A 23,553-nucleotide genomic window follows, 5' to 3' on the forward strand; every position below is an offset into this window, starting at 1 on the left:
TAGGTCTTGGTGAGCGTCTTCAGACAGAACATGCACCTCTTCCCATCTCTGTCAGGAAGAACCTTAAAAACACAGCAGAGAAGCATTACACACACGGCTGTGACCATCACAGAAGGAAACGTTCACTTTGAATTGTGTGTTAAAGGCCAGAGAGGGGAAACATAGCCTACTACCCACAATGTCAATAACCAACTAATTATGCTGACAAGTTCCTTTCTAGAGTCTCTTATGCGTTCATAGGAGGTGGCACGATGATGTTCATTTCTAATAACAAACACATGCTAACCACAGCCACCCGTACCGTACCTCTACACAGCAGTTTCCGTCTAGCTGAATGTTGCCCTTGCGATCTTTGCGGTCCTCGCTGGTGAAGTAAATTAAAGTGCTGGGTTTCAGGGTGAACCAACGCTCGGTCCAGTTTCTCCTCAACTGACCTTTTTTCCAGAGATATCCCTAGTGTCAGAAAGCACAGCACTTTTATGAATCTCAGTATCTCACACACCTATATGACATATTAGAATACACACACACACACACACACACACACACACACACACACACACACACACACACACACACACACACACACACACGCACACACACACGCGTGGGGGGCCAAATAGAAAATAATTAAATTACAAATCTGAATATATAAATAGAAATCTGAATATATTCATGTAAATCCTGAATATATAGTTATAAGTCAGAATATATTTTTATAAATCCTAAATATATAAATGCATATATTGTTTAGGGCCAGAATTTTAGCACAGGTTTCCCATAAGTTACATAATTATAATGTGCTAAATTCTTTGTGCTTATTTGCTTATTTGTGAGATATAAACTCGCATTTGTGAGAAACAGAATCAGAATTGTGAGATAAAGTCACAATACCAGTTAATAATCCAAATACATTTACATTCAGCTCATTACACATGAACACTGAACTCCAAGAGAGAGGGAAGTTGCACTGATTGGCTTGCGTTGCTTGTGAAATTACAGTCTGACAGCAGGATTTAAAATGACTGATTCGCTCTGTTCATCTGGATGAATTAGTTTACTCATTCAACCTGCATGCTAATTATTGTTAGCAGGAATTTAGCACATTTCAAGCATGGAACTTGTAGGAATGATTAAAATTAGGTGCCCACAATCCTGCACTAAAATTCAGGCCCTAATATATGCATTTATATATTCAGGATTAAAAATATAGATTCTGACTGACAACCATATATTCAGTATTTACATTTATTCAGAGTTATAACTATATATTCTGACTTATTATAACTATATATTCAGTATTTACATTAATATATTCAGACATGTAACTATATATTCAGATTCATATATTTAGATTTGTAACTATATATTCAGACTAATAGCTATATATTCAGGATTTACAGTAATATATTCAGACATAACTATATATCCAGATTTATATTATTACACACACACACTTTTTTTAAAGACAGTAATACTTAATACAAGGATGCATTTGACTGATAAAAAAGAAAATTCACAGTAAAGACTAACATGGTTGCAAAAAAATATATTTTACAAATAAATGCTGTTCTTTTTAACTTTCTAGTCATAAACATACTTCTTTCATACACACGTTGGGTTTTCACGTTTTATGGGGAACAAAGTCACAAACAAAAAGAAAAGATTATTAAATAAGACTAATATAAAAAGATAATGCTAATACCTCTTTCAGCACATCACCGACTATTTCCCGGTACACCTCCTCTATTGCCATGCTGATGGTTTCCTTGACAATGCCCCTCGTTAGTTTCCCAGAATTCATCATCTCCAGAAAGGCCCATACAGAGAAGCCATTCTGCTGAACAGAATCCTGGGAAATGAAGTCCTCGAGTTCAACAAGGTTCAGCTCAACACTCATGGCCATGCATATCTTCTTGAGTAAATATTCAACCTGTGAAAAATAAAATTAAAACAAATTATTTTGTGAAGATAAGATCAGCTATCTGATGCTGCAGTTGTGCATTTACCAACCAATCTAAAAAGGCCGCATTCAAACAGGCACAATGCAAACACTTGTTTGTTTTAATACTGAAAATATTACAATTGTATTGTAGCTACGAAGCACCAAGATATGTCTTTACTCCATTCTGTCTTACTTCTCTTCTATGAAACTGTCACAAGTTACATTATGATTTTACCAACAGTTGCAAAACGGGGCACAGGAAATCAATCAAGCTGCAAGAAAAGAAACAGCACAAGGGCGGTGGGAAAACACACACATTCAGCACAAACACATAAAAGAGAAAAAGTCACCATGTAAATAGGCTACAGCATCTCTGACATCTTCCCACTGACACCAACATCACCCTTGTTTCCTGACAAAAGCTATTTAAAGCATATATGCATGTACTGGCAGTGTTATACCGTTCACAATGAAAAGCAAACAAAATAAAGATGAACATGACATTTGGTTCTACAAGCAGATTTGGCAGTATGATTATCAGAAACCGAAAAACCTGCAGGGGTTTTGACGATTACCAGTTTCGGATGAAGTGGAAAAACTCAAAATAGCTTATAGTAAATGGTGGTCCTGTGGTTAGCAGCAGGTTTACAGGCGTCTGATTTGATTTACACTCAAGTTCTAAGAAAGTTCTCAGAGTCAAGAGACAGACAACAGTACAAAACATATTCTACTTTTAATAGGAGAAATATAGTAGCCCTAAAAGTATTTTTAGGTGTATTTGTAAGTAACACTTGAATGTCATTGCATTAGATGTTAAATGTTAAACTAAGAGGAATCTGCAAGGCAATTATGTTACAGCTTTTCTCAGAACTAGGTTCACATTTCTGAGGCATTTTTGCACTGTTAAAGGGGCCCTTTTCACAAGATGTAAGATAATTATCTGATGTCCCCACAGTATGTATGTGAAGTTTTAGCTCAAAATACCCCACACATTATTTTATATAGCATGTTAAAATTGTCCCTTTTTGAAGGTGAGCAAAAACACACCGTTTTGTGTCTGTTGCTTTAAATGCAAATGAGCTGCTGCTCCCGGCACAGGGGGCGGAGCTACAACAGCTTGTGTGATGTCACTAACCCGGGGGGAATGTCGTGTAGTCCCTACCAGCCGTTTGTTGTAGTCCTTAAAAAGCAATCTCTTAAAAGAATATATCTCCCTTTGCTTTGAACTTCGAGCGTCGTGACTTTGCAGATGTTGTTTATGCTCAAACAGCAACATTACACACTACTTAATGTTAAAAAAGTGAAATCATAATCAACCACCCCTTTAACCAATTGGTCCATATGAAGTCTTTCTTAGACTAACCACAGGTGAACTTCAACACATTAACTATTAACAAGATCCAATAATGTCCGACAACCAGAAAGTGTCGAAAATATGTCTTAATTTTGAACAGTATATTTGTTGTTTTATCATTTGAATACATTTTTGAACGGAAGTTGCGATAGTCTTTTCTTCTCTATTGTGACGTATATCCAAGTGAAATGGCTTCTCAAACTAGAAAATGGAGGGCGGGACTTGATTTTGTTCATCTGGAATTGATTGAATGGTTAGGGTTTTGCTATTGGTCGATCTCATGTGAGTGACAGGTTGTCCCGCCCTCAAACCAGTAAACACATCATCAGAGAAGAGAAAAGAAATCACTGTTGTGCAAATGATGTGCACGGACACATCGTTTATAATAAATAAAGCATATTTCATAAAAAGACAAGAACTGTCCATTTTGATTTCAGATTCATGACATTAAGTGTGCCCAATAATATTTGGTGCCACTATTTAACAGCCTTTAAACATCTAGTACTGCATAGAAAAACTGTGTACTGATGGGATTATTTAAGGCCTCTGAAAATTGATCTAAATGACAAATAAGATGTTTATTTTAGGTACTGGGACGCATTAAGTACTGTAAACATGAATCTCACCTCATCAGGGATTATGACCAGTGGATATCTGTCCTCAGAGAGAAATATGAACAGACACCAGAGCCGGAAGGCGTCTTTTCCAGGTAAAATGCTCTTTCCCTCAGGTCTATAGTTCTTCTTGGCAGTAAGAGTCCAGCAGAGCTCATCCACATTTTCTTTGATAAATGTTCCTTCCACCACCTTACAGAGAGGAGGCAAACTCTCAAGTCAGAAACTATAGCATCAAGAAATGCAAGAATGTTAATGATAAATCATTGATGTCAGGCTGAGTTTATGATGATTGCCATATCGGCTAGCACAACATATTTAAAAAAAATGCACTGATTCTGAGTGCTGGAGGAATATACCTTCATAGAAATGCACAAACATATTGTCTTGCACAGAAAGCCTGGGTCTCAAAACAAAATGGCTACTACAGTGTATGAGAATGTATAGCAAGGATGTGTACCTTGTCCAGGATGTATTTATTGAGGTAGGGCATGTATCCCTGACTGGACACGGGACCGTCATCATCGTCTCTGAAGTGCTCCTCGAGAGCCGCCGGATCGTGCGGGATCCCCAGAACTGTGTAAAGATTATGAGACAAGACCTGCAGAGCAACAGCACACATCTTAACGTTCACCAATGGTCATAAATACACATTGATTTCATTGATGCTTTTAGATGCATTCAGCCTTTCGTAATTGCAAAATTAGAAAAGAATGCAAAAGACATGCATTCTCACACTCTTTGACCCCACTTTTGTACAACTGAAAATCAACTTGTCCTGAAATGAGGCAGACCACAGGTAGAAGTATTTATCCATATTCATTTTAGCATTCTCTGCTCTCAGAGGTTTGACTGAATTTATGATACTGGTATCATAACACGTCTTATTTTTTTACTCACTAATGCTTTTAACAGGCAAGATTCTGACTAATTATTTGCTGTTAGATTCCAAACAAAGCATCATTAAACCCCTTCCAGCAACAGCAGGGCAACATTGCATTACTTCTCTAACTTTGCTTAGGAACTTCTCTAAATGTTTCTTTGAAAATGACAGAGCTAACAGTGTGGACTAGAGATTAGTACATCAAACAGAGTCTGCTCTCACAGCACACATCCGGTGGCCACCGTTCTCAAAGCTGAAGATTTAAAGTTGATCAGTTTGAGCCCATTTACCGCTTCAGACCCACAATGCCCCATGGTCAGAGATGCCCCATTACAGCTGGTCATCTTGAGAGATATGGATTGGACTAAACCTAATCATGGGACTAAACATAAGCAACAATCCGTGCATCCATGCAAAGCCAGCGTCTGTACAAACATAACAAGGTGTCCTGCAGTATAATTAGCTTGATGAATACACAATTTTGCAAAACTAAACAAGAAAGCACCAGTGGATCTCAGAAACCTCAAGCCCTATGAGATCAGGCATAATTTGCTTTTTAAAACGCATGAGAAAAAGAAAATAGATCATTTTGCATTTCCATAAAAATAATGTATTTAAATCTATGAATGTACAGATCTAAGGTAGGCTGCTTTTATAAATGGGCATTTGAAAATTAAAACCTGTGACCCAGATATTCAGCAAGTTCACCATGTGGCAGATGATGATTTGCTCACACAGGAAACACATCGCAAGCAGTTAAAGCAAGTGTATGGCATTTTTAAAGAATTACATAGGAAGGAAAAAGAATAACTTCATGTAATTCATTGATCCTTTTTCTCTCTATTGGATCAAGGAATACATTTTTAAGACCTTGAGGTCTGAGAGCCATATGGAACCCCATTTTTTCAGCATCCTAAAGTTTCATCATAGTTCATTAATGAATTTGCAGCTCACCTTTAGTTGTGACTTGGACACCTTTCCACTCTTCTCCACATCTAGAGCGGTGAAAGCGTACCAAATGGACTTGAGCAGTTCTGAGCGCAAGTCCATGACTGCACCAATTTTACTCTCCGTTTTTCCTTTTTTCACTGCCTTCTCCTTTTCTTGCTCTGTCGTTCAAGGCCACCCACACCCACCGCACAAGTGTGCATCCTCCAACTGGCAAATGACACCCCCTGCTGGGCCAAAACTCAATCAAAAAGGAATAAAGTTCAGCAAATGTTTTGATTTGAACAGAATAGAAGTCATCACAACAAAAAACACAGTATAAAAAAGTACTTTCTCATACATAAATGACACTTGCTTTGGGTCAAGTCAAACTCACTTTAGATCTTGTAACTAACAAAGAGCCAAATCCCTTTTCTAAGTAAATCTACAGTTCATCTGGTCTATTTATAAGCTCTGAAAGCAGAAGCACTCATTTGGCCCTATGATGCCAAGTAACTCACACTTAAAATTCGTTATTGGAGAAAAAGAGGAACAATGAAAGAAAGAGAAGACAAAAATAATGTTCACTCTTGAAAAGCGAAAGGGTTCTGATCAAGGGAACTTGATTAAGCCCTAAATGAAAGCTGCTATCTTGCAACTTTTGAGCTCTACAAACCCTAAATCGGAAACTTTTTAATATTATTATTATTATTCAATTATATATATAATAAAATATATATAAATGTATATATATATACACACTTTCTGGGTGAAAAAAATGAACCCAGTCAAGATATTTCACCCCAAAATCAACAGAAAAACAAAATAAAATAAAGCTTGCTGAGAACTATCTAGCATTGTGACATTTTCAAGTTAAGCATTTTCACCCACAATTCCTTAAAAATAAAAAATAAATTCCTGCATCATTAAATGTATGCATCGTGCTAGTATTTGTTGTACCATATTTTATTTATATTGTTTTTCTTTATTTTTAAAAAGAATCTAAATTATTTTAATCATATACATATTAAAATGATGGTAACACTTTATTTTACAGTGTCTTTGTTACATATCTTACATGTACTTACTATAGTAATCACAGTAAATTATGCATCATTTCAAGCAACTAAACCCTAACCCTAATTATAGAGTAAGTTCATGTCGTTAATTAATATCAGGAAAATAATGTCACAATGAAGTGAAATATGACCCAGACACTTTGTTCAACTTTGGTTGATATTTCACAAATCTTCTCCCTGTCAAAACACAACGAACATAAAAAAAACTGGTTTTACCACCATAGAATCTATAGATAGATTACTATTAAAAAGTAACACCCCAAAAAAAAACAAAAACATAAGATTGGATAATGTGACATTCTATACCAAATGTACAGTTTACTGATGCAAAGGCAAGAATCATAACCCGTTCTTTAAGAACTGCACAACTAGGTTGTTTATTTCGTGATAACTGATACAGGATAAATGTTATACATTCTTTTTTTTTTCAAAACACTGATATTTTGTCATTTTTCTGTTTTAATATGTAAAAATTACACCAAACAAAAGCAAGGATTTGGCGAGATTGATATGATACATGATCTGGATGTGTAACAAAATCGACTATAAATCATGAGCAGCGATTGACGGGCAACACTGGCAATTCTCTGTTCAGTTATAAGAGACGATGATAACAAAGAACACAAAACAGAGAACTAAAACGAGGACGTTACGGATAAGATGCCAGTGCGCGCCAGAGAAACATAATTCTTCCAGGTCATCATTCATAGCCAAGAAAATGCACACAGAATAATCTTTCTGCTGTATATATGCAATTGCTCAAGCTCTTGAGTCGACTGTACTGTACAAAAAAAGACATACAGATGTTGTAGACATACTTTAAACCTAGTCTCTCAATACTTCAGTATAAACAAAACAAAACTCTGGTTTCAGGAGCTAAAAACTACAATGGACTTTCTTAAAAAAGGAAAAGAAAAGTTTTTGACATTCACATTTCTGAAACGTCTGGTAACGGCATTGATCATGATGGACTAGTGTTGAGATGTGATGCTTTTCAATGAGGCATTCCCTCCTTTGAGCAGCTGTTTGTCGTCCTTAAACCACTCCTGTCTGTTCGGCGTGATTCGGCCGAGCGCGTTTAATCTCGGCCGTGAGAATGAGTGAGCGAGAAAGAGACAGAGAGAACGAGATCACAAAAATCCATCCCAAGGCTTGAGGTTGTTACGGTGAGGCGGGGGCCTTGCTGTTGTAGTGCACCTGGTACCTGTTGACATGTAAGCCTTTGACCTGCACCGACACGCAGGCGGTCTTGCAGGGGATCATGTCCTCATCTTCTTCTCCCATGAGCCAGTCCTGCACGCTCCGCTCGGCGGCGGGGGACACGTTATCGCTCAACCAGCCCCGGTGCCACTGTTCAAAGCGCTCGTGTTGAGCCCGTGCTACTCTGTGCTGGGACTAGAGAGACGGGACACAATGAATAATAAATACACCACAGCTCAAAAGTTTGGAGTCAGAAACAGTTCATACTTTTAGGTGCTGAAAGACTAGAATGAAAAACGTATATTGACTATAGAAAAGGTCATGTGTTGTATTAGCAATTTCATTTGATCAACATACTCTCCGGGCCTTCACCAGGGCTCCTCGGCGGTACATGTAGTCTTCCGAGTTCATCACAAACACCATCTTGTGCGTGTTGAGTTTGAAACGGCAGTCCAGGTTCCCGGCTGTCTCCACACCCATCTTCCGATGCCACTCTCTCCGGCAGCGCATGGCTTCCACCTGCTTGAGCTGCCAGCCGCGGAAATGCCTCAGATTCCTAAAGGGGAAACGCACAGAGGAGCCCAACAAACGTCAGTCTCCTTTCAACAGGCCAGACCAAATTAAATGTACACAAGCCAATTTTTGGTTTGTTAGAGTTATGTAACAGCGGTCTAGTAATGAAAGCTTGTTTCCACCACAAATTAAAAAAGGTAATTGCAACTTCTCACAATTCTGACTTTTTTTTCTCACAGTTGCGAGTTTATATCTGGCAATTCTGACTTTATAACACGCAACTGCAAGATGTAAAGTTAGAATTGTGAGATATGAAACTTGCAATTCGGAGAAAAAAAGACAAGAATTGCGAGATGAATATTTTAATTTCTTCTATTCTGCGGCGGAAACAAGCTTTCACTGTCTAGGACTTCACACTGAGACCTTGATTCATTTATTACAGAAACAGTGTCTGATAATATTAGGGGAATTTATTAAAGAAACCAAGTGGTATTGGGCTTGTCTACACCATGATCTGGGCCAAATAAAATAAAATCATTGCACCTTTAAAATAAGAAACTGACTATTAACTATCTGGCTACAAAAGGGAAAGAATAGGCATAAAGAGAGCAGGTTAAACATGTGCATAAATGTTTTTTACCTGGGTAGAAACACAGGCTTGAAGTAGTAGCCTTCTGCCTGAGAGCACACAGACTCTGTCCCTATATACTGCTCCATGTAATTAGACAGGCTCTGAAACAACACCATAAAAGACAGTTAATAATAATGCACTGGAAAACAACACTACACTCCGGGCTCACCGAACCAGATTACCCCATTACATTTAAAGCTTCTAAGAAAAAAAAAAACAACCACAAACTATTTTCTGTTGTAAAAATCAGGTAGGTACCTGAACATCCAGCGGGTCATCACCCTGGGCCTCCTCCGTGTCCAGCAGCTCAATCGTTAAGGTTACCTGACCTTTGTTTTGAATGAACATGACCTGACAAGAGAAAGAGTCAAGAAATTACAAACTGAAAGTAATTACAAAACATGCATGACAATTCATAAGATTAATGCAACTTTGGAGGTGAATATCACATCTTAAATTAGATATCCATACAAATGCTGGTCATATATAGGCACAGCATTAGGTCAAGCACCTTGAAGCAGTTCTCTTCAGCCATGACTCTCTCTGCCTTCCATTGGTAACTGGCCTCCCAAGCGGCACGGACACACTGGGACGAGAGATTCCCACCGGCGGCCCCCCTCTTCCTCTCGGACAGGTACAGCTCAGTGACTTGCAGACACACCTCATCACTGACCAGGTGTTGAAGCTGCCAATCAGAGAGAAGAGCACGTTAACACCCCGATCACAGTAAAGGCTCTTTGGTGTATTTGCGGGAATACAGAGACTCAGAGTGTTACTCTTATGATTCTATAATAGGGCTAAACAATTCATTGAAATAAAACTGAAAATCACCCATATGACCTCCCACAAAAAAAAAAAAAAAAAAATCTGCACCCATAAACTTCACAAAAATGGACAGCATGTCACTTACAAGTCATACAAATTTTTCTTTCCTTGCATATTAATTTATGACACTTTTCTTAATTTCAGCTTTCAGCTCCCAATATATGTGCATTACTCTTTTTGGTAACATTTCACAATAAGGTCTCATTTGTTAACATTAATTAATATGCATTTAGTACATGTTAACAATGTAAAATTATTGTAAAGTGTTACCCTTTTTTTTTGTACTTAATATGAACCAGAACCAAGAACCAACATCATTTATAAAAAGCAAAACCAGCCATTAGGAAAAAGAGTTGTAAATTACAAGAGTAATTTACTTTGGTGCAATAAACCTTGACTAACGTTATAATTGAACTTGAAGGGGAAAAACACAAATGCACATATTATGGCCTCTTTGAAAGTATACAAATTACCCCCAAAAACGTAGCTTTGTGCAATCCAACTCTCTGACTCACCTGTCTTACGATGTTCTGAATGAGCTTGTCAACGGTGAAGCCGATGTAAGCGTGGATGGTGAACATCTCTCTCAGGGTGTCCTCGTACTGCGTGGACTCCAGGTTTCCATCCAGTAGACTGCGTACCATGTCTAAGAATGCTGGGTAATATTCCTCTAACTCCACCTCACCTAATTTAACAGACATTACGTGTAAACATTGAATGCAAGAATGTTAATTTGGTTCTAAAACTAGACTTAACTATCGCAAAGCGAATTTGAGTGTTACTTGCTTTTCATACAAAACTTGCTGCCACAATGCAAGTGCAATGGAAGTGCATTAGGGCTGCACAATACTGAAGAAAAGTGATATGCATAACTAATGCAATATACGATATCATGTACAAAACAGATATTGAATAATAAAATGTCAAAATAAAACTTTTGTCTTCACTGTATGAATTAAATAAACAAACACTGATTCTTATTAAAGCTATACAAGTTATTCAGCAGTGAGCAATTTCTTCTTTGTTTTTTATTAAAATTAAAGGAGAACTCCGGTCAATTTTAACATTGAGCTCATTTTATTGTACATTTGGAGTGCTGTCAATACAGAGAACAACGACAAAAATCGGTGTTGCCTACACCGAGTTATTCTATTTTTAAAATTTGCACCCTGTTGACTTCAATGGGGCAAGTACTAAACCTGCTTTTAGCCTCTTAACATCCTTGATGTGTCATTACGAGTGCACAGAAAATGTGAGTGATGCCTTCAGAGTGAACACGAGTGAATCTGACTGCAGTAGATGTGAAAGATATGTATAAAAATGATGTTATTTAAGCCAGCGCAAATACCTGTATTTACATCCTGTTTTCGGGTGAAGTCCAAAGTAGTCGATTGCCGAGTTCACGCGCTTGATCATAGGTACTAAACCTATGCACGTAAACTCGGCAATCAGGATGTAAAATACAGGTATTTGCGCTGGCTTAAATAACATCATTTTTATACATATCTTTCACATCTACTGCAGTCAGATTCACTCGTGTTCACTCTGAAGGCATCACTCACATTTTCTGTGCACTTGTAATGACACATCAAGGATGTTAAGAGGCTAAAAGCAGGTTTAGTACTTGCCCTATTGAAGTCAACAGGGTGCAAATTTTAAAAATAGAATAACTCGGTGTAGGCAACACCGATTTTTGTCGTTGTTCTCTGTATTGACAGCACTCCAAATGTACAAAAAAATGAGCTCAATGTTAAAATTGACCGGAGTTCTCCTTTAATAACACAGATGGCAGCAGGTACATTAGGCTGCTGTCACTTTAAGAGCTAATGCATGGATCCAACATACTGTAACACACGTTTTCTTTCTCAACCGTTTACGTTCACTTAAGACACTACTTACTGTTTAAGTGAACACTCACCAAGCAGCCATTTTGACATAATTTTGTGTGTATTTGGCCATAAAAGCTGCGGAAGACAACTGAATTCTGAAAGGCGTTGTCTGAAAGGTGAGTGGGAGTTCTTTTCCGCAGGTTATTGTGCTCAACTTATGCATATCACACGTATGTAACAGTCATGTGTCTTATTCTCTGCTATCAGTCAACCTAAAATTGACATTTACCTAACTTTTTGAAATATTAAAACCATTCAGTTATCGCAAGCCATTGTGATATTTACATTCGCGATATTTTGATATATTGTGCAGCCCTAATGTGCATCATTCAGGAAATCTACTCACTTGGCTGTTTTAGACGCAGCTCCATGGCCAGGTCATTAGCCTTTTCTCTGCGCCCCTCTCCCATGAGCAGCCGTTCCCGATTCTGCTCCGCCCTGTGTTCCAGTAACTGTCTCTCGGCTTGCCTGTAAACCTTCAGCAGCCGTGAGCAGAGGGTCTGGTGCAGCCTCAGGAAGAAGTACCAGTTATTATTGACGAAGAACAGGTTGTAGACTCCATCCAGCTCCTTCTGGTGCTCAGCTTCTGGGTCTCGCAGATCCACCACCTCTCCTTCTGGATTCATGCTGTGGGAAACCATAGAGGTGTCCATGCTCTGAGGGGAAGTGCATCGTCTTCGTCTGGAATCGCCGTTCAACTGTTGTTGGCCTCCTGACGCTGAGACTCCGCCTCCTGCGGCGGCGCCATCCTCACCTTCTGCCTCCTCGTCCGTAAACTCCTCAGTCTCGCTAAGCTCTCCACGACGGGCAAAAAAGAGGTCAGGAACGAAGTGCTGGATGATGCGCTTGATGTGGTCCTTGTCATCCTTGTGGATGGTGGGCTGCCGCTTGACGTGGTAGATGATGAGGGATGCGGCGTCCTCCAGGATCTGTTTGTCTTCATGAGTGAAGATCATGTGGGGCTCGCTGGTCAAACCTGTGCCCGAGCCGTCACGACCTTGCTGGCCAACGCCGCCCTCTTCTGTGCTCTGCTCCTGCCGCTGTGGAAGGGAACAAAAGGGCTAGTAACAAGTTGTTATCTGCATGACACACACACGACTTTTGTAGCAAGTGACCTAATATGAGATTTCAGATGCTGTACTCACTTCTTATTAAACAGGAATGCAGAATTAAAATATTGAAGATAATATTTAATGTGTTAAATAATATTGATATGTGGCTCTGCTGCTTTTTTGTCATTTATCATTGAAGTGTAAAACATTGACAAATAAATTCAAAAGATTTTTTGCCAAATAAGGTAATAAAGAAAATTAGGTATCCAGTCTATTGTGTTTCCCTACCTAAGGAACATTATCAAAATGAGGGATGCTAATAGGGATGAGAAGTGAAATGTCTGCTGTCTTTTTTACATTGCGTGGAAAGGATAAAAAGAAAAAGGTGAAAACCCCCCCCAGTATTTTACAGAATAATGACATGACAACAAACTTTGTTATATACGCATTTATGCTTTTGACTTTCAAATCAAACGTCACTGTGACTAAATCAATGAGCAGAACTTTAACCATCATTGAACAGTTGTCAGTCACCCACAGGTTTAGTTCTTTATTAACTTCCATTGTGACTTTAGTCTCTGAAAAGATATAGACCTACATTACCACTACTGCAGTCAAAATAATGTAGTGTGCGAGACTCAAAAAGGTTTCTTTCAGGAACGGATTATAGTTATGGGAAAAAGCTGCAGAAAAAGAAGAGCTGCTAAACTTACCTCATCATAGATGCTCTCTATTTCATTGAGAAGACTCTTGGATCGGAGGGCCTTCATGTCGTTCTGTTTGAAGTTGACACCCTGGTGGTCCAGTGATTTCAGATACGCCTTCTCGTATTGCTCTCTCCAGATTTTGTTGAAACCCTGCTGGGCCTCCCTCCACTCCTCCTCTTTAGCTTTCAACCTGCGGCAAGAAAATCACCAACTTTTTCATCAAAAATGCTTTTTTTCCTGCTAGATGGAGGAATTATAAAAAATGTATGAGGACAAATGACTGCAAAATAGTAGGGGCAGTGCACCTAAAAATGACAATCGTCATCTACGGTTTTCATTTTAGATGATCTATCCCTGTAATTTAGCTGTCAAATGAAACTGTAGAGGTGCTTTAGTAGTTATTAAAGGGTTTGTTCACCCAAAAATGAAAATCAGTTACACACCCTCATGTCATTCCAAAAGACTTTAGTTCATCTTCGGAACACAAAAAGATATTTTTAATGAAGTCTGATAGATTTCTGTTCCCCCATTGAAAGTCTATTCACCCAAAACTCTTGATGGTTCAAAATGTTCATAAAGAGATTGCAAAATAAATCCTTATGAATGGTGTGGTTTGATCCTAGTCTTCTAAATAGACACGATCAGGCGTACATGCTTGACACGCAATAACAAACCTCATTGGTTCTCGCAGAACCACAGACATGCTGCCCTAACACTCAAAAGATGAATCTCATTGGATCTCGTGGCTCAAGCAAGCCAGCATTAAATCTGTTCATCTCATAAAGCGATTGTCTCTCTTCAGAAGATTTCTTAAACTGCTCAATACATATAGATTCTTTTTGTAATCTATTATAAAACAATTTTTTAAATAGTCTTTAAAACTTCATAGTTTTGGGTGAAAATAATTTCAATAGAGGTACAGAAATCTCTCAGATTTCATTAAAAATATTGTTTGTGTTCCAAAAATGAACGATAGTCTTATGGGTTTGGAACGACATAAAAGTGAGTAATCAATGACAATTTTCATTTTTGGGTGAACTATCCCTTTAAGGGTTTTTTTAGAGGCAGAGTGAGAGAGATGCAGGGGAGAAACAAGAGAGAATTACAAAGGAAAGAGAAAAAGAAAAATAAGATTTGTTTGTTAACCTTTTAAGTACAACAGGAACTGCAGTGGCTGGACTCCTCTTCAACCCCTCTATGATCTCTGGAGCCTTGTCGCCATATATACGATAGACTGCACGGCGCTGTATGACCTCAGAAGTTCCACCCAGGCAGTCGTCCAGTCGGAAACGCTCTTGATCCTCTGGCGAAAGGCGTGATAGCTTCTTCTGCACGCTTTCCAAAACTCTTATCGTTGCCAAATTAGTCTCAAGCACAACATCCAGCTACAAGGTAAAAAAAGAAAAAAGAAAAAAAAACCCCAGAAAATTCAAGATACATCTCAACTTAAACCCTAAACCTCCTGATGTTTTTCAAAAAGATAATCTTACCTCAAATCTCTCATCCTCACAGCGATGAAGTTGCTCTTCATATGGTGTTTTCTTGGAACTCACAAAAGTAGAGTCTTCAGACCAGGAAGGGAATGAGACCCAGGTATCATTCAGCACCTAAAACAAAACAATGAGCTTGAACTGCTTGTACTACCATCAGGTTTCTGACCCCATGACTGTGATATCATGTGATGTGATAGCCTCCATAGATGTAGCAGTATCTGATTGCTGCTTTAAAGATGTCTGGAACACCAGCCACTTCAGATTTGGCATGAATATCTAGCTTATTATAAAATTACTGTTTACAAACAAGCGTTCAGCGACGACACCTCCAGGCACCCGGGAAAAAGAGCTATTTGAGATAAGTGCTTCCATTCAAATTGATCTGAAAAAAGTGCAGTGTGGGGGCTGAAACACCCCGGTTTCCAAATGGTTCATGGAGATTTGGATTTCGGCAGATTTGTACCAGCATCCGTGAATCAGGAAAACTGACGGCTGCGTGGATGACGATTTTGTCATGGCAGATTTGCATTTATCTTGTATTATTAGCATACGTATGAGGTGAAATACGTATTAAACAAGTAAAGTTTTTTTTTAAGTTACAGTCAATATTAAATAAACATACACACACATAATAACTACATTATTAACAAGTTATGCAAGAAAACTATATACACACACATTTATATACATACATATATATATACATATACATATATATGTATATACATATATATGTATATACATATATGTATACATACATATATACATATATATATATACATACATATATATATTTTTTTTTATTGTTGCCATTGTAATAATTATAGTACAACTATTACAATGCTTGTATGACATCATAATTTTATCTATATCCAGCGAAAGTGCAGTACCTCTTTGCATATAGCAGTTCGGCCAGTGCATTTGGGCTGCTGGTAGGTCTTGGGCAGGGCTCTGTAGCTGGAACCCAGGCGTTTACAGGAGGCGTAATCCACTTCTCTGCCTCCAGCCTCCATATAGCGGTCGGAGAGGCCCGAGAGGGCATGAGACAGCTCTTTATCACCCAAAAATGACTTAAATTGGGTGTACAGTTCTGGAAACTTCCTACAGAATGAGACACCAGTGGAATAAGACTCATGAATGTCATATCAGGGCTGCAAAATGCAACATATGAAAACAAATAGGATTTAATAAACATGCCCTCATTTAAATCTGTCTTACCCCAAGAATGGAGTCACAAGCTGCAGGAGTTCGGCCCCTGAAACTACTTCCTGATTGAACAGGGCTATGCAGCGTAAGAAATTCTCATACACCTCCTGACTCTTGAGCAGGCGACGAACCTAAAAAGATAAATAAATTAAATTGTTCAATGGTTGAAACTATGCAAAAAATCCTAAGGCAAACGCTGGCTTGCTACCGCTTAGAACAACTGTGTCTATGAAACGCACCTTGTCAAAGAACGTGAATTCCCGCAGGACTCCATGTTTTCCTACAGCAGCAAAAGACGGGTCCTTGGAACATGAATACTTCATTTTTTTCTACATGGATGAAAAGATAAATTGTTAAAGCATAAGTAACTCACATATATTGGGAGATATTTAAACTTTACAAGTCTTTCAGAAACAGAGGTATATAGCATCTTTGCACTGGCACGAATGAACTCTGACCTTCAGAAGCGGGGTCATGTGGGGCATCAGCATGGGTCTAGGTCTCTTCTTGCTTTGTTTATTCATTTCCTCTTCCTCTGCTCTCTTCAAATGGTCTTTGGCAGTCAAAGAACCTCCAGTGAACTGGAATCAGAGACAGTCCATATAAAAATCACTTTATCACCCATAAAAAGTTTGGGATCAGTAGGTTTTTTGAAAAATGTTTTTGAAGGAAGACTCTTTTGCTCACCAATGCTGCATTTATTTGTTTAAAAAAAACAGTAGTACTGTGAAGTCAAGTCACCTTCATTTATATAGCGATTTTAACAATATAGTTTGTTTCAAAGCAGCTTTATAGTGATAATAGGAAATTAAAGTTACAGAGATTGTTTTAAATATATTTAAAAATTTTATTTTATTATTAATTTATTCCTTTGATGGCAAAGCTGAATTTTCAGCATCGTTACTCTTCAGTGTCACATGATCCATCAGAAATCATTCAGATATGCAGATTTGGTGTTAAAACACATTTCTTATGATTATCATCAATGTTAAAAACAATTGTTCTGCTTATAATATTTTTGTGGAAAGTAAACTATAATACAAAGTTCAAAAGAAAAGCATTTATTTGAAATAAAAATGCTTTGTAACATTATAAATGTTTTTTCTATCAATTAAATACAAATAATAAAAGTATTAATTTCTTTAAAAAAAAGTCTTACTGATCCCAAACTTTTAAATGGTGGTGTCCACAAAGTGAAAGTGAAAGACAAAAGGCACATTTTAAAAAGTACACAAAGGGTAATTTTCTAACCAGAGATCTCTTTGCATCAGGCAAAAACTGGCCAAACTCCGCAAGTAGATCCTCTTGACCTTTGAAAAGGCTTGCCACTTTAGAGAAAACCTCATCTTCGGTCATTCCTCCAGTGCTACGGCCTCTGCTCTCCTTCACCTCCAGCTGCTCCTTCTGCAGATGGACACAGGATGCCCAAAATCAATGAACATCGATAAGTTTACGGGATGGATAGGAAAACAGTCCAAGAGCCCATTTCCTTTAGTGCTAGTAGGTGGTAGCCTAGTCTCAGCCACAAGGCATCACACCCACACGGTCTGTTCATCGACCGTCTGATGCATACTGAATGAAAAACGGCAGACACTTGCCAAAAATCACAAGCTCCAATGTGATTGGCTTGCTGAAACTGAAGATACCCACAAGAAGAACTGAATATTCCTACATATGCTTTGTTTTCTGATTAAATGTCTGAAATTATGAGGATTTCATACTTTTAGACTGACAGATATTCAGATCCCAAAGTATACAGACATTGTTTGCTGACCTAAATGCACATAATGAAAAAAGAAATAGTGGCTTTTCATGTTGTTCAAAGAATTTCCAGTCTTAAACTGGATTCTCTGCAGAATTGTTTTTTGTTATGTTGGTTAAAAGTCTCCTCATATCCTGATAGCAATCACTCTGTTAAGCGGTCTATATGTATTTTTATAAATATATGTTGTCCGTGGAAGGCGTAGGACCATAAAATGCTCGTTCAATCGTTGCGTTTGGACGGAACGGTCCTATAGCATGTGTTCCCTGTCAGTCAATGTGTGTTTCACGCAGACACGAGTCATCCGCGCATTCACGTACGCTGTGCAGACAGAGCGAGAATGGCAGGCAAGCGGCAACAACCTAACTTTCCTTCTGAACGGACAACAAGTGGCACTGGCAAAGGATCTACGATCTATATATCTTCATCGGAGCCAAGCAGACTCTCATCGTGGAAACCCTGTCATGCCAGAAATATTATTACACACTGACAAGTTTTGCTAGCTAAACAAACCGAAAACTTGCGGCATCCAATTCTGTTTTTAAGAATATGTTTATGTTTGGTATTGTAGTGTTTCTAACTGTACTATAAAGTTTTCTCACCGGTGAGTGACGTATGATATTGGTATTGCAGTAACGTTGTCTCCAGTCTCCTTGGCTGTGCGAGTTCATGCTTTCAGGAGGCGTGGCTTTGGACATCGATTTGCAGGGATGGTGGGGCGTACGCTTTTACTGCTATCAGGCTAAAGCTAGCATTTTCCCAGATGTGGCTGATAGCACCTTTAATGAGCGGTTCTTGGCCAAAAAATGCTACATAGTGGACCAGACCTTATGTCGATAGTCAAAAGTCCAGCACTGTGATATCAGTGGTAGCCTAGTGGTTAAGAATCTGTGCTGGTAATACAAAAGGTTGTTGGTACGGTCAAACCTAGAGAAAAACAGAACAAAAATGTGGTTTGCTCTCACCTGGTATGTATGTAGAATTTCCAAAAAGGACCGGTAGGTTTCTGGGTTGTCCAAAAATCGGTTTTTGATCTTATTGACGTAACTGATGGCGCTGTCAAACTCCACAGGACTAGGCTCTGATGTGGGAGGGGACACTGACGTGGTGGCCGGCTGTGATTGGCTGTCTCGGCTGGGCAGAGGAAGTGACAACCTGCTTGATTGTTCAGGAGGTCCAGATGATGAAGCGATGCTCTCAGGAGAGGTCACGGCTTCATTCTGAGCCGACCCTGCCTCAGCCAATGCTGACGAAGAGGCGCTAACCACAGGGCTGCCCGTGCTCCTTCCTGGTCCTGGAGAGACCTGAGGGCAAAGAGTAAGAACCATTTAACCAAAGTCTTACTTCAATATACCAAGAAAGACAACATCCCACATAGGTTCATTACATCACTTTTACACAAAACATAAAAGTGAACTAGCATTCAAAAGTCTCTCTCTAATGCTCACCAAGGATGCATTTATTTGATAAAAAACACAGTACAAACAGTAATATTGTGAAATTGTATTACAAAGCTGAATTTTCAGCATCATCACTCCAGTCTTCAGTGTCACATGATCCTTCAGAAATCATTCTAATATGCTGATTTGCTGCTCATTTAATTATTAATGTCAAAAACAGTTGTGGTGCTTAATATTTGTGAGTAAACCGTGAAATGTTTTTTCACGATTCTTTGATGAATAGAATGTTCAAAAGAACAGCATAAAGAAATTGAAATATTTTGTAACTCCATAACTGTTTTGATCAACTTAATGCATCCTTGCTACATAAAAGTATAAATTTCTTAAAAAAAAAAAAAAAAAACATATAAGCTGTCTGTTGCATTTGAGAAAACATGGTATCAAACTATTTTATACTTAATTGGTTAAAGTTTAAAGGTATGAACTAAATTCATCCGCAAACTGAATTCATCATGCTAAAAATCTGAGGAAATATCCATAAAAATGCTTCATAAATTGGAGAAATTATTATTATGCAATTACAACTCTAACGGTTGACTATGACAATCAAAATGACATGTGAGCTGTAATAAACCTCTTGCAAATGTTCATGAAGAAACTGTCCATTTATTCTTAAACACAAAGCTAATGTGACCGATTCAGCGGGCTACTCCCCGACAGTCTATGTGGCATGACATCACCAAAGTGTGAACTCAAAGAAGCCAGCGAGGGGCCCATTTGAAATGGGGCCAAAGTCAACATGAAATCAATATCAACCCTATTTACTCTATTAATCACATTCCTGTATTCCACATTCCACAATTCATCAGTGCACATTAATAAAATTAAATACAAATATTTGTCTTTGCAATCACTCATTAAAAAGTAATTACTTGTTCTGCCTCTTCTTTTCTTTTCTGCCAGCAAGTCATTGTGGGATATTTGAAAAGGCCAAACAGCTATTTAGGCATTGTATTAGCAATCTTGCATTCTAGTATGGAACGCTTACTTTTTACAATCCAATCAATTCCCAATTCATTAAGAAAAGTAAATACCTGCCCTAACTAAATAGCCTTTCTCCAAATACCTTGTTTCACTCAGAAATGACACAAAAGTAAAATTTGTTGTGAATTCAGTGTTGACCTTTTCACAGTTGACGAACGGAAACAAGCGGTGAAAATGAAGAACAAATCACAGACACCAATGCAAACAAGTAGTAAACTGTGATGCACCACAAGTTCTACCTGTGAGGGAAACGGGGACTGAAGAAATGCCATTCCATTCTTGGGAATTTCGATCCGATAGCCAGGAGGTAAAAAGGCATTAAAACCCAGGACAAGGTCAGGATGTCCATGGAAGAGCTGAGAAACTCTGTTGATAACGCCTGGTGTGTCAATGCTGAGGATGGAGATATCAGAAATACAATCATTCATTAATGATTTTTTTAGTGCATTGGATCACATTTAAAGTCCACAGACACTCACATACCTTTGAGACTTAAACTCTTTCATGATATCCAGAAACTTATTGTATATTCCCGGATCATTTCCAAACCGTATTTTGACTTGGTCCAAGTAAGATAAGGCATCCTCCACCTGCAACAAGAATAAACCTTGTTTACCATAATTACGCTTTCAAACAATATAAAAAACATTGAGCATGAACATAGTAACAGAACGCTTACAGTCTGATATGTAGTGTGTTAACATAGTACAATAAAGGTGTGGGATGGTAATAACATGCATTTACATCAGTAACAAAAAAAAAGTATCATAGTACTGGCAAATTTTTGACACAGTACTGTAGCACTATAGTATTCGTGGCATATAAAGACAGAAATGCATGAATTTCACTACCATGGTATAGATCAAAGTAACATGGCATTACCACAGTACTTTTTTCCAAGGTGCAAAATACTGTGGCGGTATATGGTACTTTTAGTACCTTTTTTTTGGCTCGTGAAAGGACAGATGTGGGTCATCAAGTCCATTTCCAGTGAATGTGGAGCCCCATCCCATTGAATGACTTTGCATTTGCTTATAATATTAAAGTAATAGATTGTCTACAGTTTCTTTGAATTATACAATACAAAACAAAACCACTACACGCATAGAAAACGCAAGTTATTCGATTTTCCTATCTCTCTGTTCAGAAGAACAAAAAACCCAATGAGGAAAAAAAAGCACGCCTTAATAAACCTTCAAGATAAAAATAACAGTTACAATGTCCCATACAACCAATATGATACAAAAAAGTGACACAAAAACAAGCGGTCTAAAAGAAAAGCAGCCGGTTTATTTTCTCTTTGTAATTTTATTCATTTTCAGTGAGGAAAATAAAGGCTCACTGACTCTTTTAGCTTTGCTGCGTTAGCAATAGTGCTAGTCACAACACACAACAACCCCGCTACGATTTAACAACAAAAACAAACAAAACGCCATTCAAACTGATTTTTAACAGACAATCGCTTAATCGCTTGGTTAACAGACACTTCTGATTTCTTTCAACGGTCAGGTTAAAAACGAAAACGGACACATTTATGACAAAAGCAGGTGTTAGCTGAGCAAACCCCCTTTCTTTCTATTTCTCATCTACGTCAATTATATTAAAATAAACCGGCTTAATCTTAAACAAACCATGCGAAACGTGTTTTTTTTTGGCGGATCCACAGTAAAAATCTACCGGTTTTGGTTTTAACAAAGAGCAGCGGTGAAAACACGACCGCGTAAAGGGAAAACATTAGACTTTAATTCAGCAGATTTACTTCCATCTTGTTTGACTGGTAAACTAGCATTGGTTTGAACAGGAATCGGTGCGTTAAATGAATATAAATCGACTTTTCTAGCTTGAAATGGTGTAAATAAGTGCGTAAGATTTTCAAATCCATTTACACACACACACACACACACACACACACTCAAGTGTGAATGCTTTGATATGCCCCATATGCATTTGAACAGCACAGCACTTCCTAATACAACACAATGCGTTGTGAGAGAGAAGGAAACACATGCACTAGCTGCAATGCTCTTTACCTTTAGTTTCTGAAAGTGCTGCTGCTGGACTTGCTTCTGAACCACATAGGCCTTGTCTTGGATCTGGTTGATTTGCTTCGCAGTGCTGCTGTGAGCCTGAATCTTCGCCATGGTGCGTTTCCTTCGCCACCAACAGCCACGATGATTTACCGTCCCTCCGTATTTGCAGGTTGTTCTGGCGTGCAAAAATCAGTTCGGTACTGGGGGCCACCCAGCTCTCTTCCCCCCACAAGTCCAGTCTACTTTACGGACGGCCACCCAGTTACTCCAGTATAGACTTCCAGCTCAAGCCCGCAAGTGTGTCGAGACCTCTCAATCCCTACTAAAACTACACCATCAAGCGGAAGAATCAATAACGAGTCCCCATCGATATCCACGAAGAGAACGATAAACAATGTATGTTTTTTCCCCCCCTCCAATGGTCGTATTTTTTAAACAAATTGTGTATGTCTCTTTAAATTCGGCGGCAGCTGTGCGCTCGATCCTAGCGTCCGGAAACGGAGGGAGTTGTGGAGAATTGAAAAGCGCATGCGCACAAACCGAAAGAGGGCGGAGCGCTCGGAATCTCAGCGGCCGCATGCATGAATGGGATTCTGCACACGTTTTTGTTCATCGGGCGAGTGTTGCAAAAAGTTGCTTTGCATCGATTTAAAATGCTTTTGACTGATCGATTGCTTTGATCAGTAATTTTGATACAACTACAGGCTATGTAACATGTTAAAATATATTGCTTACAGAAATTAATTAACTTAAATGTGACAACTTTAGTTGTAAATGAAAAAATATGTCCCATTGTTTCACAAGAAAAATAAACATTTTAGTTATTATATATTCGTGTATGAGGAATACATTTTCTATATTACTCTTCATTATTGCAGCAGGGAAAAGTTAATAGGGCCTATGTCTAAAGGAGAAAAAACTTGCAAACTATTGTATAGGCTACACATTTTAAATATTGCTTTGGGTGTCATTGAAAAAATGTATGTTGTCACCTATTCA

The 23,553-nt window shown here is 38.3% G+C and overlaps 2 protein-coding genes across 7 annotated transcripts in view; both read right to left on the minus strand.

Annotated features, from left to right (window-relative positions):
- def6a (DEF6 guanine nucleotide exchange factor a) overlaps positions 1-6,158 on the minus strand; it is a 12,710-nt gene extending 6,552 nt beyond the window's left edge. For 2 of the 6 annotated variants that reach the window (XR_014028950.1, XM_081349100.1), the window contains exons 1-6: positions 5,751-5,901; positions 4,374-4,514; positions 3,926-4,105; positions 1,706-1,933; positions 307-453; positions 1-62 (exon numbers count right to left, since the gene is read on the minus strand). The exon at positions 1-62 is cut by the window's left edge and continues 47 nt beyond it. Coding sequence is in view for 5 of the 6 variants with exons in the window: in XM_081349100.1 (XP_081205226.1) it covers positions 1-62; positions 307-453; positions 1,706-1,933; positions 3,926-4,105; positions 4,374-4,514; positions 5,751-5,846 (854 nt within the window). In the remaining variant the exon portion in view is untranslated. Of the gene's footprint in view, positions 63-306; positions 454-1,705; positions 1,934-3,925; positions 4,106-4,373; positions 4,515-5,750 lie in introns of all 6 variants that reach the window. The other 4 variants (XM_081349097.1, XM_081349098.1, XM_081349096.1 and 1 more) reach the window with 3 other exon arrangements.
- Positions 6,159-6,752: 594 nt separating this feature from the next.
- Positions 6,753-23,057, minus strand: sin3b (SIN3 transcription regulator family member B). Its single transcript, XM_081348357.1, has 19 exons — positions 22,555-23,057; positions 21,008-21,114; positions 20,764-20,917; positions 19,046-19,384; positions 17,570-17,722; positions 16,777-16,899; positions 16,558-16,647; positions 16,331-16,449; positions 16,003-16,213; positions 15,110-15,226; positions 14,766-15,004; positions 13,626-13,809; positions 12,207-12,900; positions 10,487-10,656; positions 9,658-9,831; positions 9,405-9,497; positions 9,156-9,247; positions 8,360-8,558; positions 6,753-8,197 (listed from the first exon to the last, which is right to left on the minus strand). The coding sequence occupies exons 1-19, from the start codon at positions 22,663-22,665 to the stop codon at positions 7,964-7,966; spliced, it is 3,603 nt and encodes a 1,200-aa protein (XP_081204483.1). The 5' UTR covers positions 22,666-23,057; the 3' UTR covers positions 6,753-7,963.
- Positions 23,058-23,553: the final 496 nt, after the last annotated feature.

Source organism: Scardinius erythrophthalmus (genome assembly GCF_964197995.2).
Source record: "Scardinius erythrophthalmus genome assembly, chromosome: 20".
Taxonomy (NCBI): domain Eukaryota; kingdom Metazoa; phylum Chordata; class Actinopteri; order Cypriniformes; family Leuciscidae; genus Scardinius; species Scardinius erythrophthalmus.

Coding starts and splice junctions, on each gene's coding strand:
- sin3b (XM_081348357.1), bottom strand. CDS start 22,665: ATGGCGAAGATTCAGGCTCACAGCAGCACTGCGAAGCAAATCAACCAG. Junction 20,918..21,007: donor AAAGAGTTTAAGTCTCAAAG/GTATGTGAGTGT, acceptor CTCCATCCTCAG/CATTGACACACCAGGCGTTA. Junction 8,198..8,359: donor CCCTGGTGAAGGCCCGGAGA/GTATGTTGATCA, acceptor CCGTCTCTCTAG/TCCCAGCACAGAGTAGCACG.